The sequence below is a fragment of the Dipodomys ordii genome, unplaced genomic scaffold, assembly GCF_000151885.1.
Source record: "Dipodomys ordii isolate 6190 unplaced genomic scaffold, Dord_2.0 Scaffold25, whole genome shotgun sequence".
In the NCBI taxonomy this organism is placed as follows: domain Eukaryota; kingdom Metazoa; phylum Chordata; class Mammalia; order Rodentia; family Heteromyidae; genus Dipodomys; species Dipodomys ordii.
This window is the reverse complement of record NW_012267241.1, coordinates 8,641,094-8,665,010: the sequence shown is the minus strand read 5'-3', so window position 1 is coordinate 8,665,010 and position 23,917 is coordinate 8,641,094. Positions and strand designations below refer to the sequence as shown.

Genomic DNA, 23,917 nt, shown 5'->3' with positions numbered 1-23,917 from the left:
TGTGATGAGCATTGGAGGAATTCACTCTCCACTGGCCTTCTATGTTTTATTCCCAGGTGAAAAAAAATCATAGTACATGCTACTAAAGCACATTGGCAACTGCTTCTATGTGAGTGGGGCAAGTTTTATATTACTCTCAGTTGCAGAGCTGGCTTGGAGATTATTTGTGGTTAAAGGAAGGTGCCTGCACAGTCTTTCTGACCCATGCCATGACTTGAATATCATATGTGCCATCTTTGGAGGAGTGTCTTCTTATACTGATACCGGTTAATGAGTTCCAGTGAGCAGATGTAGTCAGTAGGATCAGAAACACTTTTGGTAGCCATCCTAGAATAGGCATCTTCTGATTCTGTTGGGCCACCCTGGTGGGTAGGCCTCTCCCACAGCACTGCAGGTATTAACCAAACGCTCATCCTCAGACCACCCACCAGCCATGGGGGTGCTATTTATGAGTTTGTTAGGGATCCAAAATCTTGGACTCTACCCAGACCTACTCAATCTAAATCTGTACCTGGTAAGGTCCTTGAGTAAGAAGATTAAAGGTAATACACTTGTATCTATTTAAAATGCATGGCATCTGAGGATCCCAGCTGCAGATGTTTTAGCTGTGTGTGAGAGCTCTTGCAAAGAGGCAAAGTGCAGCCTTTCAATGATTCCCCTATAAATGAAGCTGATCTCTTTTCTTCTCCTCCCTCCTTCTTCCCTTTCTCTCCCTCCCTCCTTCCCTCCCTCCTTCCTTCCTTCCTTCCTTCTTTCCTTCCTTCCTTCCTTCCTTCCTTCCTTCCTTCCTTCCTTCCTTCCTTCCTTCCTTCCTTCCTTCCTTCCTTCTTCTCTCTCTTTCTGTCTTTTATGGGGGAATAACGGGTTTGAATTCAAGAGTATGTGCTTGCAAGGCAGGTGCCATACCATTTGAGCCACTCAACTGGCTCCTTTTTGAGTTGGTTATTTTTGGGATAGGTTTTAATTTATGCTCTTCAGGTCTGGACTGCAATCTTTCCCTGGTTGTTTGTATACCTCATCCAGCCATTGATGGTGATGAAGTTTTGTGAACTTTTTCTGCCTGGTCTGCTTTGACCTGCAGCACCCCAAGTCTCTATCTCCCTGGTAGCTAGGATTACAAGCTGGCTTGAGCCAGCTTGCCCAGTGAGGCTGATGTCTCAAAACATTTTCCTGTTCACTTGTCCTGTACTTTTAACAAGTGTCACAGAAAATGTGTAGCCTCAGTTTTCGATGATCTGCTTGGCAATTGGCCAAATCCTTCCTATGTTCTCACATACCAAGGGTCAAACTGGCCAAGGAGGAGTTGCTCTGAAGATAAAGATGGAGATGGTAGCCGGGCACCGGTGACTTACGCTTGTAATTCTTGCTAGTCAGGAGGCTGAGATCTAAGAATCGCAGTTTGAAGGCAGCCTAGGCAGCAAAGTCCCCATGAGACTCTTACCTTCAGTTAACTGTTCAAAAACCGGAAGTCGGGCTATGGTTCAAAGTAGTAGAGTGAAGTCTTGATTAAAGAGCTTGGGGACAGTGCCTAGGTCCTGAGTTCAAGCCCCACAACCACCACCAATAGCAACAAAAGATGGAGATGGTAATTTATGATCAACTGTTCGTAAATATCCTGCATATACCGATAGTGACTGATAAAAGAGGTCTGAAAGTCTAGCTGTCTGAGGTCTCAATGAGAATAGTAAACACAGTGCCCCTGGTAATTGTCAGACTAGGGAAAACAATACTCTGCTTTCTTGCAAGGCAGAGCAAGGGTTTGGGTGCCTGGTTTTGTACTAATGGCACCTTTCTGTGCAGCCGTGTTTGAGGGAGCCGCTAAGTGTGCTATAATGATGGGTATTCATCTCTCTCCCTGAGGCCATGTGGAGACAGAGGAAAAAGCTCCAGTCCCCTGGGGGTGTGGTGACAGCTGGGGCCCTGCTGTCGGACCACAAAGATTACTGAGGACATTTTCCATGCTTGTGGCTCCTGTCTGTGTGGAGGAAGGGCAAGTGGAAGTCCCCCCCACCCTCTCACTGCAACTTCTCAGTTTCCTATTCTTGGCCTGGAGCATACATGCTACCTGTGCTCCTTGTAGTTCTGCCTCTGAGTCTCCACCAAGTCACTAGTTCACCTGAAGGATGTAGTTACATCCTGTTACCCTGTTAGCACTTGCTGGTCTAGCAGCAAGAAAGTTATTTTTGGGAGGCATGGGAAATGCCATTGGTGAGGAATTCTACCACTTGATCTTCAGTCCTAGCCATTTTTTATTTGAGTTATTTTTTTCAGGTAGGATCTTGCACTTTTGTTCTGGGGTTCTAGAGCATAATCCTTCTACTGAAGCTTTTCATGTAGCTAAGGGTGACAGGCAGGTGGTTACCTTACCTAGCTTTTATTGTTGAGAATAGGGTCTTGTTAATTTTTTGCCCATGGTAGCTCCAAACAATGATCTTTCCAATCTGTGCCTCAGGAGTACTTCAGATGATAGATGTGAACCACCATGCCTGACTATAAGTGTGTCTTTAAGTTTCCTTTTCCCATTCATGTGCCCATGTTGCAGTCAGGAGTCACTTTCACAGCCTGAAATCATTGAACTAGTGATGAGCCTGCCCTACTCATGAGGACTTGGGGACTGTGTTGTAATATTACAGGTAGGCCCTTGTAACACCCATTAACTTGATTTCTATCAGTGATTTCTCATTTTCACTCTTTCTTTCTGAGACTCACTTGGCTCAGACTCTAGTGTGAACTGATGGTGAGCATACTGAGAAAGGGAAGGAAGGAAAGAAGAAAGGAGAGAACGAGAAAATGCAAAAGAGAGAATAAGGGGGAGAGAGGGAGAGAAAAAGAGAAGAAAAGGGAAAGATGGAGCGGGAAGGAGGGAAAGAGCTTGTGAATGCAGGCAAGTTTAGGAGCTACTCTGGAGCATCAGTCTTGGTGCAAAGCCTGCAGGTAATCTCATAGTTGATCCCAGTTCCTTGCCATTCCCTGAAAATCCAGGGCTTCCCCAGTACTTTTCCTTTTGACCTGACTGAGATGAAACAGACCCTGGTGTGCTCCAGGATCTAGACCTTGAGGGAAAAAGAAAGAGTGTGCTGTGTTGCATAGCAGAGCTGAAGGGCAGTGAGGAGAGCCTGTGGGAATGCTGTGTGCTGTCAAATGACATAAACAGTGTGGGAAGATACTAGTTGTAATCAGTGAACCTGAAACTAAGTACAGACGGTGGTACCCCAGGGGCAGAGTCCTGGTGGTTGGAAAACATTGCATAGCTAGCCTTACCTTGCGCAGGGTTGATTGGTAACTATTCCAGGAGGGAGCTGGTTACCAATCCAGACCATAGGAATGGTGCTGTTGGTCACAGAGCTGCAGAGGCTCTCAGATGACCCAGACTGGTGTGCCCTGTCTGTTCCCTGAGCTCGAAAAGCTGCACCTGTTTTCATCCACCTGAATCATGGACGTAACTTCCCCAGCACTTGCCTGGAGCTCTCCTGTTCCTGGAAGTCACCCTGAGGTTCCTTGGCTGAGGGTCTCCTGTTCTTTGCATATCTAGCACCTGTGAGGTAAACGGAACTACCATCCCCCTCTGTTCCCAGTGATTGTCAGTGATGGTTGTCATGCCTGTCAGCTGCAGCACTGCCTATCCTCCCCGCCCCCAGCCCCAGGTGAAGTGGGTAAAGACACTACCACCCGAGTAAAAACTGACTCCTCCTTTCCCAACCCTAGCACAAGGAATCTGACAGTTCAGCTTCTGGGCCACCAGTTCAAGTTACTCACGTTTATTTTAAGTGCTTTCATAGTCATAATTGATGTGTTGCTTTACATCCGTAGGATGTTTTCTAGCTACCCCTTTGCAAGTTTTCATAATGTGTTATTATGGCTGTTGTTATCTAGAAAGGAAACAGTTGCTTAAAGGAAATGAGTCTCTGAAGAGTTAGAGCTCACACTGAATTACAGACTCTCCAGGACCAATCTTCTTTTTTCCCAGATAAAACTTTATGGAGAAATAATTTTCATGCAAAAGGGACATCTTAAACTTTTGCCTGTGTGAATGATGACTTTGAAGAACAGCAACAAAATTACAGATATTTCCCCAAAGTTCCTTCCTGCATCTTCCCCATAATCCTCCCTGCCTATTTCCAATCCAGGCAAGCACTGCTCTGCTTTCTGTCTCTACAGATCCGATTTGTCTTTTCCAAAACTTTGTATAAATGGAATTATGCACCTCTTTGTCTTTCATGTCTGGCTTCTTTCACTTAGCATAATGCTGAAATCTAGCCACGATGCTGCATGCATCCATAGTGTGTGGTTGCTGATTAGTATTGAAGGGACCACACTTCATCTGTTCATCTGCTTACCCAATGTTATTGATTGGCTTGTTTCTAGGACATGCAAGTAGTTTTCATTTTCCTTATGGAAATCGGTAGAAGTGGAATTGCTAGACCCAAGGGTAGGTTTCTTACAAGAAATTCTTAAACTCTCAAAGTGGTTATACTCTTTCCCCTCCACTCCCCCCCCACACCAGAAGAGGATGGGTCTTGAATAGCTATAGCTTCTCCATAACCCAGTATCAACCGTCTTTTTAAAATTGTTAGCCATACTAAGTGTATAACATGCCAGCCATCTGTTTTGCAAATGAAAAAACATGAGGTCCAGAAAGATTAAGATGCCTAAAAGCACACAGGTGGGCAGGGCTGAGCTGAGCTGACACCCTGGGCCCACAGGAGTCCTAGGCTGACAATTATTTCTTAGTATGCTTGGAATCAGAACATCCTGAGTGAGCAGGAGCCCCTCTGGCGCCCCTAGGATGAGATGCAAAGCTGCTTTCCCCTCAACCAACCAGGTGCACAGCTCAGGGACACCAGGCCCCATGTATACATGTGAGCTCTTTGTAATTTTGTTATTCAGTGGACAAGGACCACAAGCAAATGGCTAAGGAAGCATTAGGTTCAGCAATACTGATTTCCCAGAAGCTGCTGCTTTTTCAATCTGTCCTTGTAACCCAGCCTTGAACTCAGTGCCTTGCTCTCTTGCTTGACATTTTTTCCCACCTTAAGACGGATGTTCTATAACTGTAGCCACACCTCTGCTTCTGATATTTTCTGGGTCAGTTGGATATAAGAATCTTGTAACCAGATGCCCCTCAGTAGATGAATGGATCAAGAAAATGTGATATATATACATACATACATATAACAATGGAATTCTATGCCTCCATCAGAAAGAATGACATCACCCCATTTGTTAGGAAATGGAAAGACTTGGAAAAAATTATATTAAGTGAAGTAAGCCAGGCCCAAAGAAGCATAGGTCCCATGATTTTCCTTATTTGCAATAACTAGTATATATCTAGGACAAGCAGAAAAGGTCAGATTAGATGATGTTAAGCGAAATGAACCCCAAGTTAGGGACACAACTGGTTTTTACTTTCTTACTATTGTTTTTAACGTATTTATAATGTACTCTGTGATTTTTTTTGTTCCTTTTGCATGTTCTTCCCCCACAGTATAGCCCGTTTTCACAGTATTTGATTTCTGTGTCCTGCATCTTGTGTATACATTTTTCTAATTTGGGGAGGGGAAGGGAAATAACAAAATGCTGAAATAAGGATACAGGTTGAGTGACCCATTGTAACAATGAGATGTACAAGACACTGTGTTGACAATGAACTTTACCACTTTGGGGGGTGGGGAGGGAGGAGTTGGGGAGGTGGGGAGGGAAGGGATGGTAGGGGAAAACAAAGGAGGTGGTAACAATGCTCAATAGGAAATGGGCTTATTATCTTACTCATGTAACTGTAACCCCTCGGTACAGTAATTTTACAATAAAAACATATTAAAAAGTCTTGTAGATTTGTCTGCCTGGGCTCATTTTGAAACATGATCCTCAGATCTCAGCCTTCTGAGTAGGTAGGATTACAGATGTGAGCCACCAATACCCAGCTCCGTGAAGCTTCTTACTTTTGGCTTCCTTTTCTCTTCTCTGTAGTCAAAGTTCACCAGGAATTGGAGGCTACATCCCCATGGTGCCCTCATAACATCTCTTGTGTGTTGGATTCAGCTTTGCTGTTAGAGACATGGATGCTATCATGTTTTGTTCTTGGTACAGTAGCTCACCGCAGTCATATAGCACCCTGGGCTTGGCCTACCGTCTGGGAAAATATCCCAAGAGAGGATGTGTCTATGCAGCTTGTTCCTTTGGGTGTCTAAACCTGCATGTAGGTGTGAGACAAAATCACTATTTAAAGTTTTGCACTTAAGGGTGAAACCCTGATTTTATATATATATATTACTGTGGCTCCTCTTTCCTTCCCTTTTGACTAGTGAATAAACTCTCTTTAGAACAGTTGTTTAGAAACCCAGTCTTTTCTCAGTTTGGGTTTTGTTTGTATCTACAATACTTGCCATGGGTGAATGGCTTCCCCCTTTTGAAAGACACTCAAAAGAAGAGCCTGGGCCCCACGGGGTGTGGCAGGTGGGCCATCTCTGCTGGGTGACATGATTGATGTCAGATTGTTCCCTTGACCCCAGTTAATGATCCTTGTTTTCTCTCCAAGGACTAGACAGATAACCACTTCTTTTTCTAAAAGCATCTAGAGCAAGGAGGATGAACATCTTCCTTGTCGAGAGCCATTGACTGCCTGCAGGAAGAGGCCTCATCTTCCAGGGAGTGATTGTGTTGACACAATCAGGGTCCAGAGGGGGCTGGGTTCATGTGACCTTGTCACCCAAGCAGAGACTCCAACAGGAGCTGGGAGGTGGTTCCTTCCATAGTTCAGGGCCTAGGCTGGGTCTGACCCTTACTACAGAGAGCATAGCTATTGGGATTAAAGCCTTAAGTTGGGATTTATATTGGGATTTTTAAGAAGTAGACTATAGAGGCTGGAAGGCAGATTTTGTTTTGTGGGGGAAAAAAAGTTGGATACAGAAAGTTGCTGTAATCTCATTTCCCCTGTCACTAGTATCTTGCACAGATTTAGTACATTTGTTACAATTAATGAACTAATACATATGTATTATTAACCAAAGTCCTGGGTGATATTAGGTTCACTCTTAACGTTGTGTGCTTTGTAGGTCTTTACACATGTATGGTGTGTGAATCCATTGTTAAAGTAGCACACATAACCATAGTGTTACTGGTATAAAAACCCCATACTTTGTATGTCCATTCTGCTTCCCCTCCTAAATCTCAGGCGAGCATTGATCATTTTACTCTCCCCAGAGCTTTGCCATTTCAGAACAACATACTCTTGGATCTGTCTTCAAAGCTTGCAAGACTTTTTTTTTTCCACACTGACTTCTTTGACTGGAAAATGGTGCTTTTGTTGGCTGTCAAGCCAATACCTTTTTGTGTTTTTTGTTTGTTTTTTTGTCCATTGTGGGGCTTGAACTCTGGGCTTGGGTGCTGTCCCTGAGCTCTTCAACTCAAGGCTAGTGCTCTACCACTTGAGCCCACAGCTCCACTTCTGGTTTTCTGAATGGTTTATTGGAGATAAGAGTCTCATGGACTTTCCTGCCCAGGCTGACTTTGAACTGCGATCCTCAGATCTCAGCCTTCTGAGTAGCTAGGATTACAGGTGTGAGCCACCAGCACCCGGCTTCTTTTTGTGTTTGTGTGTGTGTGTGGGGGGGGGTGGTATGATGACTTGAACTCAGGACCTTGTGTTTACTAAGTAGCTGCTCTGCCAATTGAATCATACCCCTATCCCTTTATTCTTTCTTTTAAATAAGTTTTTTATTGTGAAAATACTGTACAGAGGGTAATGAGTACATTTCTTATCAAGCATTGTTGCCTCCTCTTTTGTTTTTCCCCTACCATCCCTTCCCTCCCATCTCCACAACTACATTCTGCGCCCCCCCCCCGCCTCCGGCCTAAATTGTAAAGTTTATTTTTTTGACATAGTGTCTTGTACATCTCATTGTTGCAATGGGTCAACCTGTATCCCTATTTAAACAATTTGTTTTTTCCCTTCCACTCCCCATATTATACCAACATCAAATACAGTGAAAACGGGTTATACCGTGGGGGAGGGTTAGAAACAACAGCAAGAAAGAAAAAGCCACTTGGGTCCTTATCTTGGGGTTCATTTCACTGACCTTTCTAGATAGGGTTTCACATTTTTTTCTTAGGCTGACCTGAACTGTGTTGCTCCTGTGTAGCAGGATGACAGGAGTGTACTACTATGCCAGTTTATTTATTGATATAGTATCTCACTAACTTTTTCCCCTGGCTGGCCTGGAATCATGATTATCCTGATATTTTCCTCAAGTAGCTAGGATGACAGGCATGAGCCACTGCCATGCCATTGGGAGCTTATTTATTAATAAACACTCTGTTCTGTAAAGATGAAGTACAGTTTGTTTACCTATCCACATTCTGAGGAATATGTTGGATTGCTTTGAAGTTTGGCAATTAGGAGTATAGCTGTGATTTTCATATGTTCTCCTTTGGTCGTATAGCCAAAGGGATGTGACAGAGTGAATCTATGTCTTTGGGGGCTTGAGCTCATTCACAGAAAGTAAGACTAGAAAGTTCTGAGGCTAGTCAGTAAAGCTGTGACCCCAACAAGATGTTGGGGCCTTGGGGATCTGAATGCTATGTGGTCCTCCTTTGTTCTTTCCAGTACTTATAGCCTACTTAATCATGTATTTATTTATTGAGGTATTAATTTTGGCCTTAGACATAAATTATTCACATCAAGAAGGTTATAGTTTCTTTGAGGGGATAGAACTTCAAGTAAATGGTTAAGGATGTTTAAAGCCACACTAACTGTATAAAAATGAACGGCATCGCCTCATTTGTAGGGTTATGATAAAAAGAACCAAGAGAGTACTAAACCACATCACCATCAGCACCCAATTCCAGCCTAGCATTGCCAATGCAAGAAAATACTAAGAATCTACAAAGGGAGCATTGGGGAACTTCTCACCTTCTGGATAGGGAGGAACAACGTGGCAGAAGCAGAGAAACAGTTTCAGGCCAGTGTAAGAGGAAGGTGGATGGAGGTTGCTTCTGCCTCTGCCTCTAATATTAGCTGTTTGAGGAGAGAGGCTGTTTCAGGGCAGTGGTCTGAGTTCCTCTAGTGTCTCATTTCAAAGGCCTCTGGTTTCTAACTCCTACCTACTCCCTGCTCTGATTCATCTGCTTTGGTCAGTCATGCAGGCAGTGAACTTGATAAGACCCTGTCTCATTAGATTACTTCTCTGCTACATTCCAGCACAGCCCTGTGTGACTGCCTATAACATACCAAGTTGAAATCCCGTGACATGGTCCCACAAGGCGCTCTCTGCACAGACCTTCCCCATGTCTCTCCATGGATCTGGGTCACTTCCCCCTTGTGTAGCTGCCCAGGTTCCAGTCATATCCAAGCCATTTTCCTCCCTGACCACATGGTTTTTTATGTGTGGCTAGATACTTGATCTTTTCTCTTCCCAGGGTTCCCCTCCTACATGTACTTCTCACTGGTTGATTTTGTTTCAGGATCACCTCATCCGACTCTCCACTTCCCAACCTCAGGATCTTGGGCTTTGCCACAACTTCCTGTGGGGCCCCTAGAGTGTTGCCATCACTCTCTCGCTTGACATTGAAATAATTTAGCGGCATGTCTGTCTCCTCCACTAGGCTATAAGCTTGTTTGATGGCTGAGATTCTCCTCATGTACCTTTGTAACCTGGTGCTCAGCAGACAATAAAGGTTGAACTTAAGGATCATGTTACTAATAAGTATTTGAGGTGTGACTGTAATCCAAAGGAATTTGGGTTGAAATAAGGTCTTCTTAGGGCAGCTTTTGGTCAGATTATTCCTGTTTAGCCTCTTTATCCTCGGGCTGATGAGCTCTGCTTATCAGCTGATTGGAAGGTTCATGGAGCCACTACTCAGGGTCATCACTGTAGGTGTATACAGAGGAGAGAGCTTAGACTTCTCAGCCCTGTGTGGTTATGGACTTTTCTCTTTGGATTTGCATGATGGCAGAAGTGTCACATTTAGGATCACCATGAAACTTTTAGTAACTGGGGGGGTTTACCTTTTATTGCACATAAAGAGCAGAAGGCAATTCCTTTTCCATTTGCCATTTTCAATTACTTGTTACTCAATTTTCAGGTGTGGGGCAGCAATCATGTTACTCTCCTCCTTAGTTTCTTCAGTAAAATAAAGAGGTTGCATAGATCAGAGATTGGTACTCTGCAACCCAGAGAGTTCCCTATAGGAAATTTCTAAACATCTATGCTATCAGAATTTTCATTAACATTTTATAGTCTTTCACAACTCATATATAATTAGAAAAACTTCAGGAAACAGTATAAAATTATTTCCAAACTCATAACACACAGCTTTTTTTCTTTAATGAAAAACAAATTTTCTATTATACTACATTTTTTCTTCCTTTGGAATATCAATCAGTGTGAGCCTGGTGTTGTGGCTCATGCCTTTATTCTTAGCTGCTTAGGAGGTGATGAATTGGAAGACCATAGTGAGACCCTATCTCAACAACAACAACAACAACAACAAAGGCTAGGTTTGGTGGTGCGCATCTGTCATCCTAGGCATGTAGGAGATGCAAATAGCATCACTGTGATCCATGTTGATCCTAGCAAAAATGCAAAACTGTATGCAGAAAAATAACTACAGTAAAAAGGGATGGGGCAGAACTTAAATGGTATAGTTCCTACCTAGCAAAGTGGAGGCAATGTGTTCAAACTTAATACCACAGGAAATTAAAAGAAAATAAACAAATAAAACATTAGCATGTAATCATGACACTGGCTGCAAATTGAAATGGGCTTATTTGCTAGGCGCCCATGGATTACATGGCCCCTTGGAATCCATGAGAATGATACCCAGAATGGGATTGGATTGATCCGCTGCTGGTAGGATCACAGGCTGAGTGTTTTTTCCTTCCTTTTTTCCATCCTTCCTTCCTTCCTTCCTTCCTTCCTTCCTTCCTTCCTTCCTTCCTTCCTTCCTTCCTTCCTTCCTTCCTTCCTTGCTTGCTTGTCTCACCCTTGCTCTACACCTGGCTTTCTGCCAGCTGCCTTTGGTCTCATTTCATAGAGTCCACTTTCACCATCTTGCTCTGTCCAGTCTCTTAAGGCCATTTGTAACCTCACATGGCTCAATGTCTGGTGGATGAGGAGCGCATTTCTTGTGGCTACACCTGAAAAATCATGATGCTTTTATTCTCTGGATGTGTGGAAAACAGAATTTTGGATATAGGTATGGTCATCTTGTCCATGAGTATGTCTGCTCTCAAAGGGAGATGAGAAACAGCAAAGTAAGTATCTCACTGAGCAGAGAGACTTCTAGGTCTCCATCCAACTTCTCTCACAGAGCTTGACACTAGGTGAGAGGAAGGCGTGCTGGAATTAGTGGACTTAAAGGCAGTATTTTTTACGAATCCACAGTGCAGTGTACTAGAGTCATCTTTCTCTTTGTTTTACATTTTCTCACTGATGTAAATTGGTTCTATTTTTCCCATTGAAATGAATGCTATGATCTTTCTTTCTCCATAGATTGATGCTGTCTTCTTTGTACTCTTAGCTGAGCAGGAGGTCCAGGACTCCTTTGGTTGTGCTTTTCAGCACTAATGTTTATGGGCCACACAGGGTTATCCAACACAATGCAGGGGCACTGTCCTTTAAGTGGACTTTAATTTTTGCCCTCATGTTAGAGTGTAGTCCAGTGATTGAATCTATGGAAGGGACATAGCTTACTTTATTTTTTAATACATTTTTTATTGTAAAAACACTGTACAGAGGGGTTACAGTGTTGCATGAACAAAGTAATGAGTACATTTCCTATCAAACATTGTTACTTTCTCCTTTGTAAAACATAGTTCACTTTAAAAGGCAAGAAACGTGGAGGGCAGGATGAGAGGCAGTTACAGACCTGACTAACAGAGTTCCCATTATACCTGTTAGGCCCCACTAAAGGTAGATGCTGCTTGCCCTTTACTCAAAGGCTAATACCACAGAAGTGATTGCACCCAGCACACCTGATTTGGAAGGGTATATGTGGATACATTCATATAGTCATCCCTTCCTTCATGAAATGGGCTGTGCCTGATCTGAGAATAGGGACTATATAATCCATGCCCCTTGCAGTTACTAGAAGGGGGCATTGCCTCTCTCTGAGAGCTCTGTAACTTTGATGCTTATGAGCTGCTTAACATACTTATGACTGTTCTAGACTCAGCCTGGTCCTAGCTCTACACTTGTATTTTGAATCTTCCTGTTAGACTTTCTTCACACTCACGCAGAAGGGACCACCTGCCATTCTGGGTTGCTTGGCAGCCTTTTCTCCCACATGCCTCTATGATTGTTTGAGGACAGCTTAAAGTATAAGGATAATTGCTTCTATTAGAGGAACCCAGGTCATTAAAAACCCAAGAGATCTCCAGTTGAGCCAGAGGTGGCAGGACCTCCCTATGCTCTGTGCTGGTGGGGGCTATGCCACCCTTATTGGCATATCTCCAAAACTGAGGTGACTAAGAGGAGGAAGGAGAAGCTTTGGGAGCTCACGAGGGAAGGTAGAGGATTACATATAGATGGAGCCTCTTACTGTCTTCTTGCTGACATAGGGTGGGCTCTAGAGGGGTTTCAGGCTTCTTTTCCTGATTCATATGCAGAGTCTCCTGTCTTTTTCATTACCTGGTTTTCAGGCAGTAGCACACTTGGACTTCCCTTCCTTGGCACTCATAGGCTCGTAGTACATCTGCACCATGAGTGTGGTAGTGGAGAGTCAGGGGAAGAGTTGGAGACTTTGTCACCCTTTCTCATCAGTCTATCCTACAAGTAAATGTGTATAGCCTTATCAACACTACCTATCATTCAACTCAACCTAGTAGATGTGGATTAGTTTACTCAATAATGGCAGGGCACATGCTCTCTTCAACTGTATACCAAGTATTCATCAAGATAAGCCATCTTCAGATTAGGAAGTTAGCCTTAATAAATGCAGAAAAACTGATATCTTCAAATATATGCTCTGCGTATATATTTAACTAGAAATTATTAACAGAAAGATATCTAGAAAATTTCAAATATTCACCAGTTAGGCAATATATCTCTAATAAGACATGGGTCAAAAGAAAAATCTCAAGATCGTTATTCCTGAATGAATTTAATGAAATATCCAACATTAGTGACTTTAGAATGAAAACACACACCAAAATTTGCAGGAAATAGCTAGAGCAGTGCTTAGACATTTAAAGCATTTGATATTTAGTTTTAAGTGAACAAAATAAAATTGTTTCAAATCAGTTAATTAAATTTCTGTCTTAAGAAACTAGAGCCAGGTGCTGATGGTTTACATATGTAATACTACCAACCTCTCTGTGTTTGGGGGCGTGGGAGCTAAGGCATTGGGAGGATTGAAGTTTGAAGTCATACCCAATGTCTTTTTTTGATGACTGGTCCTGTGTGGACTTGATCTCCTCCCCTGATAACTCTGGCCTCATTAGTGCATGTGAAATGTGGCCCACTGAACAGTGAGATAATAGAAGTCTGTGCAAAGCTTGATTTAGGGAATTCTGAGAGACTGGCATCCCCTCTTGCCTTGCTCTGGGCCAGGATTATTCTTATATATGCATGTACTCAGGCTCAGACAAAGGAAGACTGGCTTCCTTCTCGGAGGACCACTGCATAACCTGGGGAAGTCCACTAGTCTGTACATCCACTATCTATGCTGCCCTTGGGTGTCTTGTGCTGCCTGGGAAATGGGGGTCCTAGGAGTGTTTGAGGTGACCAGCAGACCCAGGAAAAGGAGGGAAACAGACTTCTGAGCCAAAAGCATGATTTTGCCAGGGCTGTAAGCCAGGAAGGAGACATTCTGTTTATCTGAATTGATTTTCTTGGTGTAATTGGCCATCAAATGACATGATCTGTAAACTGTATGTAGATAGAGATGTGGAGAGAAGGGGGCTAGCAAGTAAGTGAGAATCTGGGCAAGCCCTTCTCTACAACTCTCATGTCCACTCTCCCTGCCCACCTGTTACACAACAGACATAGTTCTTGCTACTGTTTGAAGGGAGGGCTGTGTCCTAATAGAATAGAGGTAGATTAGTCACCTAGATTGTATGAGTTCTGTTCTCTTCATATCCTCTTGTGTTTGTACCATTGGTTAAGTCAGTTCAACGAATTGTTTTGTTATTTATTTCAGAAAAACTCTACAACTCCAGTGGACGAGATTTAAGAAGGGCCCTTTTCTCCTTGAAGCAGATATTTCAGGTAAAAAGTAAAAAAGTAAAAGTACTCTTACGTTGTATTTTTGCTTTGCTACTGAAGTATACCTGCTGGGAGCAGGTATATATATATATTACATTGTGTTTTTGCTTTGCTATTGAAGTATACCTGCTGGGAGCTTATCTGGTATTTATTACATATAGGAAATTATGAATTAAGTCAGAATCTCTGAAGAGAATATTTTAGACATAAAATAAAGATAACTGATGATAGTTATAACTGAAGTCCTTCCTTATGTTTCCCAGTATCAATCAACCTTCTTCCCAGGCCACCATCTGGTTGTTGAATTTGATGTTCACCAACAGTAGGAGATAATATTTTGTGTTAACTTCATATGTATGCTATTATGCTCCGTGAATCTGACTACAGCTTACTTAATGGAGGGTTGGAATGGGTGCAGGCCTGACTGACCAGAGCTCTAGTTGAGTATTACATTGTTGTGCATTTAGCACAAAGTATTTTGTACATTCTGCTGTTGTGTATGTGTCCCCTCATCTGCACATGCAAGTCTTCCTCTCTGGTTCCATGTATCCTTCCCTCTTGAGCCTTTTTCTCATCCCTACCCTGAGAAAGTCACAAGCCTGTTGGAGTGATGTGCAACAGATGTGCAGGCAGAGATTGGACAGATGTGTAGACAGGTCCCAAGATAATCAAAGACAAGAGGGCAGGATGAGCAGTGAGTGTGTGAAGGTGACTTTTGCACAGAGCATGTCCATCTAGATCCGCTTTTTTCTGTCTCTTGTGAATTTGCACTTGAGGATACCGGCCATTTCTCTTCAGTTCCTGATTTACCTGTATTAAGTGATTGGGTGGATTAGGTGCAAGAAGTAATTGGCAAAAATACAGACCAAGAAATTCATCTTATCTCTCCATTCTGTGCTATTTTTCCTTCAGTTCATTCCATCATGCCACCCAGGACAGGATCCTCTTTCTTGTGGACATATCTGGAGACAAGTCCTCTTGTCCATCTTCCCACAGTCCCTGCCTAGCTCCATCCTGGCACACATCTCAGAAAGGTCCTTGTGTAGAGGCCAGTGTTGGTTCAGGCCCATCCTTTTCTCACCTGGAAAATGTTACTGCCTGCCTCTGGAGCCTCCCCCCACCCCCAGTGCATCCTTAGCTCCCCACCACAAGGAGCTGAGGTGGTTCCTCTCTTGTTGGGTCTATGTTGCCTTCTGGATCACATCGGAATTTCTCAGTTTAACATTGAGAGCTTTGATGTGGCCTCTGCCTCTCTCTCCTTCTGGCTACATTCCAAGTTGTTCCTGCAGCTGTACACCATGAGAAGGCCATGATCTTTGTCTTTCACACCTCTGCCCCTAGGCCCATAGTAACACAAGATACTTTCCTGACCCATCCCTTCTCTCATGCCTGTTTTCCCTCCTGCTGGCGATGCTCTCTCCAACTGGTCGCTCTTCCCTAGTCAGCATCTCTTTAAAGTACCCTGTGCTTACTCCTAGTGCAGGACTTAAGGTACCCCATCCAGGCCCTTTTTTGAGGCCAGTAGTTTGCTAGTTCCATAGATTTTATCACCAGGTCTTGAGTGCCTTGCACAGTGTCTGGTACCATTTAACAAATGAATGGATAGACTGAATTGAATGGTCTTATGGAAGATGTCTGTGACTTCAGGCTTTCCTGCCTCTACGTTAGGGAATGTTATGTACTTAATTGTATCAAAATTCTACTTCCCTTGTATACCTCTGTGCCTTCACATTACTCATAATAACCAGACAAAACTTTTTTCCTGCCATTGAGCCACACTCTTGCTAAGTGCTCAGAGAGGCACATTCATCCTGCTGCTCATTCTATCTCACCCAGCACTCAACCTGCCTCTGGTCTCTATTACTAGTCTTTGACTATTTCCCTGATTAGGTATGCAGTTAGTGGCAGAACCATACAGAGAAGAGCTATTTCAAGTAGTTTAAAAAACTGCAGTTTGGATATATTCAGTAGGATAAACTTTTAAGAACAAAAAGAAACAGAGTTGATTAATATAGCATTATTAGTAGTAACAGTGTTGGCATTACAATTCTGAGACTTGGGTTTGTGAGATTCTAATTCTGCCATTCTTCGAGTTCTTAAAAATAGGAGTATTAAGGTTAAACTCTGTTGTCTTGGACTCAGTTGGAAGTATCAGAATATCCCTATAGTGTATGCTAAGCCAGCAAATAAAGCATATGTTTAAAGTGTTTATTAACATTAGCAAATATATTTATGATTTATTTAGAAGCAAGAGTCAGTTCATTAGCAAAAAGTATCACTAGTAGAGAGATATTGGCCTAGAACATCAAAAAGAATAACAGTCCCTAAAAGAAGTAGTTGATGCTGTCTTTAGTAGGATATTACATGCTTAACAATCTTTAATTATACAAAGAGCAGGAAGCTACCAAATATTACTAAAATTATTTCTCAAAGCACTGAGCAACAATTGAAAGGTTTCCCACTGACTGTCTAGAAATAGGACAATAAACAATGATGAAGATGACAGTTGCAATGGATCCAAACACATCAAATACGTATGGGCTTATAATGATACTAAAAAATAACAATACATTGGTAGAATGACTATGAAATGTATACCAGTAACCTAGCTCATTCCAAGAAAATGTTAGTGAACTAGGTATTTTGAAAATGAGCAAAGTTTCAGAATCTCATATTCATCTTGTCTTTCCTTTATGGACTTTAGGATAATTAAGTAGTCAAGGGGAAGTGTCATTTGCAGAAATAGTCTAGCTAATGAGTACAGAGTAATAGAAGGTCACCTTTTTTGTAACACCTTATAAACAAATGGGCCTCTGTATTGAGCATCAAGAGTTTCTAACATGATAGAAATGAGGTACAACCAGACATTGTATACCTCCTGAGGGGAATGCAAACTTCAGTGTGATCAAACCAACAAATCAACCCTGGATTTGACCATGCTGTTATATGAAACAACCAATTATAGATGATATAGGCAAATGATAATCTATGCCACAGAAGAATAACAGTAAAATCCACTGTGGGCTACTTTAAAGGTCCAGTGACCTGGTTTCTTCAACACACAGTTATTAAGAAAAAAAGAGAGAGAACCCATGAATTAAATGACTTTTCAAAGATATGTGCTGGTGGTTCATGCCTGAAAACTTAGCTACTAGGGAGGTTGAGATTGGGGGAATCAAGATTTGAATCCAGCCCAGGCAAAAAAAAAGTATGTGATACACCCTCTCAATTATTAGCTAGGCCTGGAGGCACATACCTATTATCCCAGCTATATCAAGAAAACCTAGAATAGTTGTATTGAGGTCCAGGCACACAAATGGGAAAGCAGTGAGACCCTGTGTCACACGTAACCAGCACCAAACAAGGCTGGAGGCACTAATCTAGCAAGTGCTCTGAATTTAAACTCTGTTACTGCCAAAAGAAAAAAGTTTCAAAGTCATGTCAACAAATTGCCTTGTGTGTACAAAGCTGTATTATAGATAAAAGTTGGAAATTTGGTCAATGTTGGACATTTGATAGTGACTTTAAAAAGTATGAAATCACTGTCAGTACCAATTTAAAAAGTTCCAAGTCAGGTGCTTGTACATCACACCGGTAGTCCTAGCTACTGAGGATATGAGGACCACAGTTTGAAGCCAGCCCAAGGAAGAAAAGTCTGAGACATTTTTTCTTTGTTTTTGGTTGGTTGTGGGGCCTGAACTTTGGGCCTCGGCACTGTTCCTCAGCTCTTCAGCTCAAGGCTAGCGCACAACCACTTGAGCCACAGCACCACTTCCAGCTTTTTCTGTTTATGTGGTGCTGAGGAATGGAACCCAGGGCCTCATGCATGCTAGGCAAGCACTCTACCACTAAGCCACCTTCCCAGCCCAGTCTATGAGACATTTATCTACAACTAATTAGCAAAACATAAGACATGGAGCTGTGGCTCAAGTGGTAAAGTGCTCAAGGGCAATGTCCAGGTCCTAGGTTTAAGACCTAGTATAAAAAATAGTTTCTATAGTTTGGAGATACATATTGGAACAATATGGATTAGTTGATGTGACTGGGATTTGCTTCAGATTGACAGATGCAGTGCAACAGGCCTAGTGGGTATGGGAGCTATAGTTCCTTAAGCTATTTTGTTATCTTTCGTATCTGATTAAGGTTGTTTTTTTTATTGAAAAGTTAAGAAAACAAATATGTTCATAGTTGTTACATTTATTTTCAATCTTCCACCTTTGGGTGTGTTCCATGAGGTCTCAGGACTGTAATTTCTACTGTTGACTCACTAAACAAATAATTTTTTTTTGGTTGGGCATGGGGCTTGAACTCTGGGCTTGGGCACTGTCCCTGACCTCTTGAGCTCAAGGCAAGTGCTCTACCACTTGAGCCACAGCACACTTCTGGCTTTCTGGTGATTAATTGGAGATAAGAGTCTCACAAACTTTCCTACCCAGGCTGGCTTTGAATCATGAGCCTCAGATCTCAGCCTCCTGAGTAGCTAGGATTACAGGTGTGAGCCACTGGCATCTAGCTAAACAAGTCCTTTTGAATAGCCTGATTGGCACTGTGTAGGCAAGGGTGAAGGTGCTGGCTCCCCAGAAGTTATAGACTAGAAGACCACAAAACATTAGGTAGCAAGGCACTGGAGATGGTTGGCATCACACAGGCAGCAAACTGTTTAAGACTTACTTGGTTCCTTCTGTACCCATGGGTCCACCTTTCTCTATTCTCTCTAGTGTTTTCTACTCGGGCAGGTTCTTTTAGGAACTAGACTTTAAAGGCTTAATTAACAGAGTCATTGGCCATCTGGATCAAGTTGAATATTCCCTAATAGACATTTTAAAAAGAATCATGGGCTGATAGGCAATATTATTTTTTAATAAAGTGATAATCACTTATCACTTAGTGCTAACATTTTTGTTTTATTCAAGCTTGAAATGAATGTTATAAAAATTGTTAATGCTTATGTATTTTAGGATCTGTATTTAAAACCAGGCAAGACCTTGCCAATAGGGAAAATTTTTTTCCCCTCTCTATTTCTTATCCATGAGCTAAGTACCTTATCGACATATGTGCATGCATTTTAGTTATGGTTTTGAATTCTTTATAAACACTGTCTCGCCTGTCCTGTGTTTTTTTTCTGATTGAGTGCCTTTGCCAACAGTCAGTTTGCTGGTAAATGAATATTAGTGATTAGCTTGAGCAGTTTCTTGAGTGATTGTTCTCACTTTTTCAATGTGAAGTCATGTGTGAATCTAGTTTTAGTTAAAGTAATAAACATTTGTTACATGCTTGGAAAAAAACCTTCTGACTAGACATGAGCTCATCTAAAAGTCCACTTTTCACATGTGCTGGTGGAAAAGGATATGGTGGAGAGAGAATTATTTTTTTATTTCCTTTATACACATATGAGTGTAAAGTAATTTTCCAAAAACTCATGGTATTGTCCCATTTTCTCTTTCTTCCACAGCCGTGATTATCTCAAAGGCTGAGTTAACACAGCTGTCTTTCATTATTTTCGGGGCACAGGCATCACTCCCCCTTCTCCTCGCCAGCTCTGACCCTGGAGTGCTGTGTTTCTTCCCAGGGACCCTTTGCTGCGTCTACCCACATTTTAGCTCAAGACCCCAATCCATATAATTGAAAAATGCCATCACAGAAAGAAAGGGTCTGATTTCATGTAGAGACAGGAGAATTATGCCAGTTCATGTATTTTTTTTTAAAAGAGATGAACCATGGTTGCTGACTACTACTGTAATAACCTTTCATTATTCCATTAAGATTTCTACTCTTCGCATCATTGTGATTTCTTATTTTTGCCCATTATAACTGAAGATGGATGTTCCAGTCTTTTCTTAGAGGTTCTTGAGACAAGGTACTGTCCAACCCAGGAAATCTCCACATCTCTGTAGAGGAAGTGGTAGAAAAATCTGTCTTCTAAAGCTCTTCAAAATTGATGGGGTCTGTGGGCTGGCCAGACATCATAGTTCAGTGGTCTTGGCTGTGTGTGTGTGTGTGTGTGTGTGTGTAGTTTTATATACTCTATCTTTAAAGATAAAATCTAGTACCAGATCTGAGGTTCTTGAATGAGAGCTGCCCCTTAGAACTTCTAAGGAATGTAATAGCAGAGCCTGAGCCCCACCCCAGGAATTCTGATTAAATCCATCTGCATAGGGTTCTGCTCCCTAGACTTTCTAAAGCTTCTCAGACAATCCTCCTGTGAAGGTGCTGGGGTGAGAACCATCTGTATGAACCTCCATATCACCTGGAGACCTTGTTTCTCAGCCTTCTGAGTCAAGCTGCAGTCTAGGCAATTTATATGTCTAACAAGTTCCCAGGTGAGGCACCTGCTACCTCTCTGTGGGTTGGTTGGCCAGTTTAGGGAGTTCTCTTTGAGAACCATTAGATTGGATGATCACTGAGTTTCGTTCCCTATGTCCTGCCTTCTGCTGAGACCGAGGTGGCCTTTCTACAGGAGAGTCTCCCTCCTCCAGGTGGGTGGCTGGGCCTTTGGCATGATTCATCTTGTGCCCTGCAAGAAGGACAGTGCAGGAGGTGAGAGAAACTGCCTTTTTAGCTTCTCAAAGAATATTTACAAGCCCCTTGTAACTGCCATCCCCAGGACTGTCTGCTGGTAACTGAAAAGGGCTTTGAGTCCTTCTCTGGATGGTCTGAGCTATAATTGAATGTTTCCTGTGGTTAAAAACCCAGCAAAGTTCCATGTGGCCCAGTCTCTTGGGACCTATGGAGGGCCTGGAGTCTGGTAACTTCTGAAGAATGAAAAACAAAACACTTTAAGTATTTCTGACAGGCAAGGGATTCGTTTTCTTTATCTTTATTAGATTGCCCAGAAGGCAATAATTGGTCCTTGACAAACAGCAACGTAAAGACTAGCTGCAAAATTCCTCTGGCAAGAGTTAAGATGCTTCATTTGAATAGAGCAGAAAATCCTTAGGGGCCATTCTGGCTTCAAAGGCTACAATATAGTTTGAACAGTGATGTCTGGATGGAAGATGGATGGAGACTGTATTTGGAAGTCATTTTTCTTTTCTTTCTTTCTTGCCAGGATGACAAGGATTTGGTGCATGAATTTGTGGTGGCTGAAGGCTTGACATGTTTGATCAAGGTGGGAGCTGAGGCTGATCAGAATTATCAGAACTACATTCTAAGAGGTAAGCCACACTAGACATGCGGCTGCCGGGCCTTTTCTGTGGAACTTACACACTGTGAGCCTTGTAAGGTACCTGGAGTCAAGGAAAAGATACATGGTGGTAAAAGACAACATCTTCATGAGATTTAGGGATTTCTAGTAATTACCTAGTGACAGCTAGTTTTACTCACTTTGACTTGGAGTCTCTTTTAGGCTAGTAAAAGATACAACTAACAGATTCTTACAGTCTTATCTGAAGAGGCAGGAATGCCTTAATTGGGCTCAGGTAGCATGTGCTACCTGAGAAGCCAATTGATTTCTTGGAAGAAAATATTTTCCCCACTTGGAATTATTACCTGGGACTTTCATCAAAGTGTCCATTCCTCATCTTCTCCTGTGTCTGAATAGGTCTGGGAACTTGCATGGAAAAGGATGATTCTCAATGTCATTGATTCTCTTTGCCATTCTTGTGAAAGCATTTTCAAGCATGGATTCCTGTTCAGATAGCCAATGAGTTTTCATAGTAGTAGTGATGTTTGTGCACTTGTGTTAATTTGATTCTGCCACAACAACAAAAAAACAACATCTCCTACACAGCTCTACACAAAAACTGGATAAGAACTGCAGGAATGATTGCTGCTATGAATAGTTTTGATCTACAGAAGGAGAGAATTCATGTAGTTCAATATTTCTGTTTTTCTAGTTGAAAAAGTTGGAGAAGTTGAGCCTTTTGCTTAATGAAGATACTTTTTTTGAGTGTGGCAAGCAGAGGCTCTGTCCAGGTCCTGGGGCCTGTCAACATGGGTCAGGATTTGCCTCTCAGTTTCTGTGTTATTACCCTACATACTGCATGTTGGTGTTCATATAAAACACCCCAACTCCCTCCTTTTTATTTCCTTGGATGAAGGGAAATGTAAGAGATATGTGATTTAATCAGATGTCCCTGGTTAGAGCTGAATGAGTCAAAGAGGGAAAGCATTTCATCTGTCTTGTTTTGAATGGTTCCTTATGTTCTGGGTGGTTATCCAGCAGATCCTAACAGACTTTTCTGCACTCTTGGAAAGCCATATAAGAGAAGACATAAAAAAGAAAACATAGGTCTCATGTCATACAATTTTCAGGTCAGTGTTGTTTTCATTAGTTTTGGTAAAATGCCATGTGTGTGAGGGTAGGTCTGCTCCTCGGCCTCTCATTGAGCTTAGTGCTGTATGCATGGCTATGTTTGTGAGGTGGGGCAGTAGCCTCCTTGGGTTATTTTCTATTTTTCCTCTGGCTTCTCACAGATCCTCATGAGTTGTCAGGAAGGATGCATGACTGACAAGGTTTATGATTTGTGTCCTTCATACTATGTAAGCATTTACAGGGAAGCCATACTTTGGTATGTAGACAAATGTAGCACAGCCTTTGTCCTGCTGTTATATCCAGAGATGGCTCTTTCTGTATCCAAAGAGACAGGTTAGGCTTGAATTCCTATTCTCCCATTTCCATTTGTAATATTCTAACTCCTTAAAGAGGGGAAAGGCCTAGAAAGAGGGAGGAAAACTTCCATTGGTTTATTTTTCTCATTCATCATATGAACATTCATAAGTTGAACTTCATGACAGGAAATATACCTAAAGTTGTCTCATTATGAATAGTCCAAACTGACATTATGTTTTTGATCATGCTTAAACTATGTATCATTTCAAATTTACCAAAAAAGTCATCCCTGACACAGAGAAAAAATCTATAGAGGTAATATTATAACCATCCATAGGCTTCATTATTTCTTGGAACTTCATCTTGGAGCATTGATGTTCATTTTAATAGAGTAAGCATCTGTCTTCATCTATTTCAGTCTAGGGCATATCTCTTTCAGCTATGGTCAGCTCCCATTTATCAGAAAGGCAAGAATTTTCTCAATACCCCACCTCCCAGACTTCACATGGATTAGAGGTGGATTGCATAACCACCTATAGCTGCAAGAGAGGTGAGCAAAGTTAATGGAAGAGGCAGCCAGGAAGAAAGCTAGCTTTGGGCCTGAGAGTGATCAGACCTAGCCATGTAATGGTTAGGACAAGGAAATGTTGTGTAACTGAGAAACCCTCCCTAATGAGCAACAGTGAGTGTCTGTCAATGGCCTTCACATTGCTCACCAAATTATTGTCCAGCTTCATGACGCTCAGTGGCTTATATCACATCTCAAATGGTAGACTGGTTTGAACTGTGCTCCCCAGCAACAGAAGGTGTGTTGACATAGAGAGTACACTCTGCCTTAGTGATTGTTAAATCTGTAGCTTTTGTGTTGCTCTGATACATGCTGTCAGAACAGAATGTTGATGGATCAGAGCACTGGCAACTACCTGCTGCTTCTCTATCCACACAGAAAATGTCAGAGCAAGGTAAGAAAACCTGGTCTCGTTTTTGACATGACAACTTGTACTTCTCATTGTTGCAACAGGTCCACCTGTATCCTTAAACGACTTGTTTTTCCCCATCTCCTCCACAAATTATACTGACATCAAATATAGTGAAAGCAAGGGTTATACTGTGGGGGAGGGACATACAAAGCAACAAAGAGATAATCTTATAAATGCATTAGAAA

General features: G+C 42.1%; 1 protein-coding gene across 2 annotated transcripts in view; it reads left to right on the top strand.

Moving 5' to 3' along the window:
• The window catches only part of Fhod3 (formin homology 2 domain containing 3), a 427,181-nt gene that overhangs the window by 167,911 nt on the left and 235,353 nt on the right, over window positions 1-23,917 (top strand). For both annotated transcript variants that reach the window (XM_013014940.1, XM_013014939.1), the window contains exons 4-5: window positions 14,137-14,204; window positions 21,250-21,355. In XM_013014940.1, the coding sequence (XP_012870394.1) occupies window positions 14,137-14,204; window positions 21,250-21,355 (174 nt within the window). The remainder of the gene's footprint in view (window positions 1-14,136; window positions 14,205-21,249; window positions 21,356-23,917) is intronic.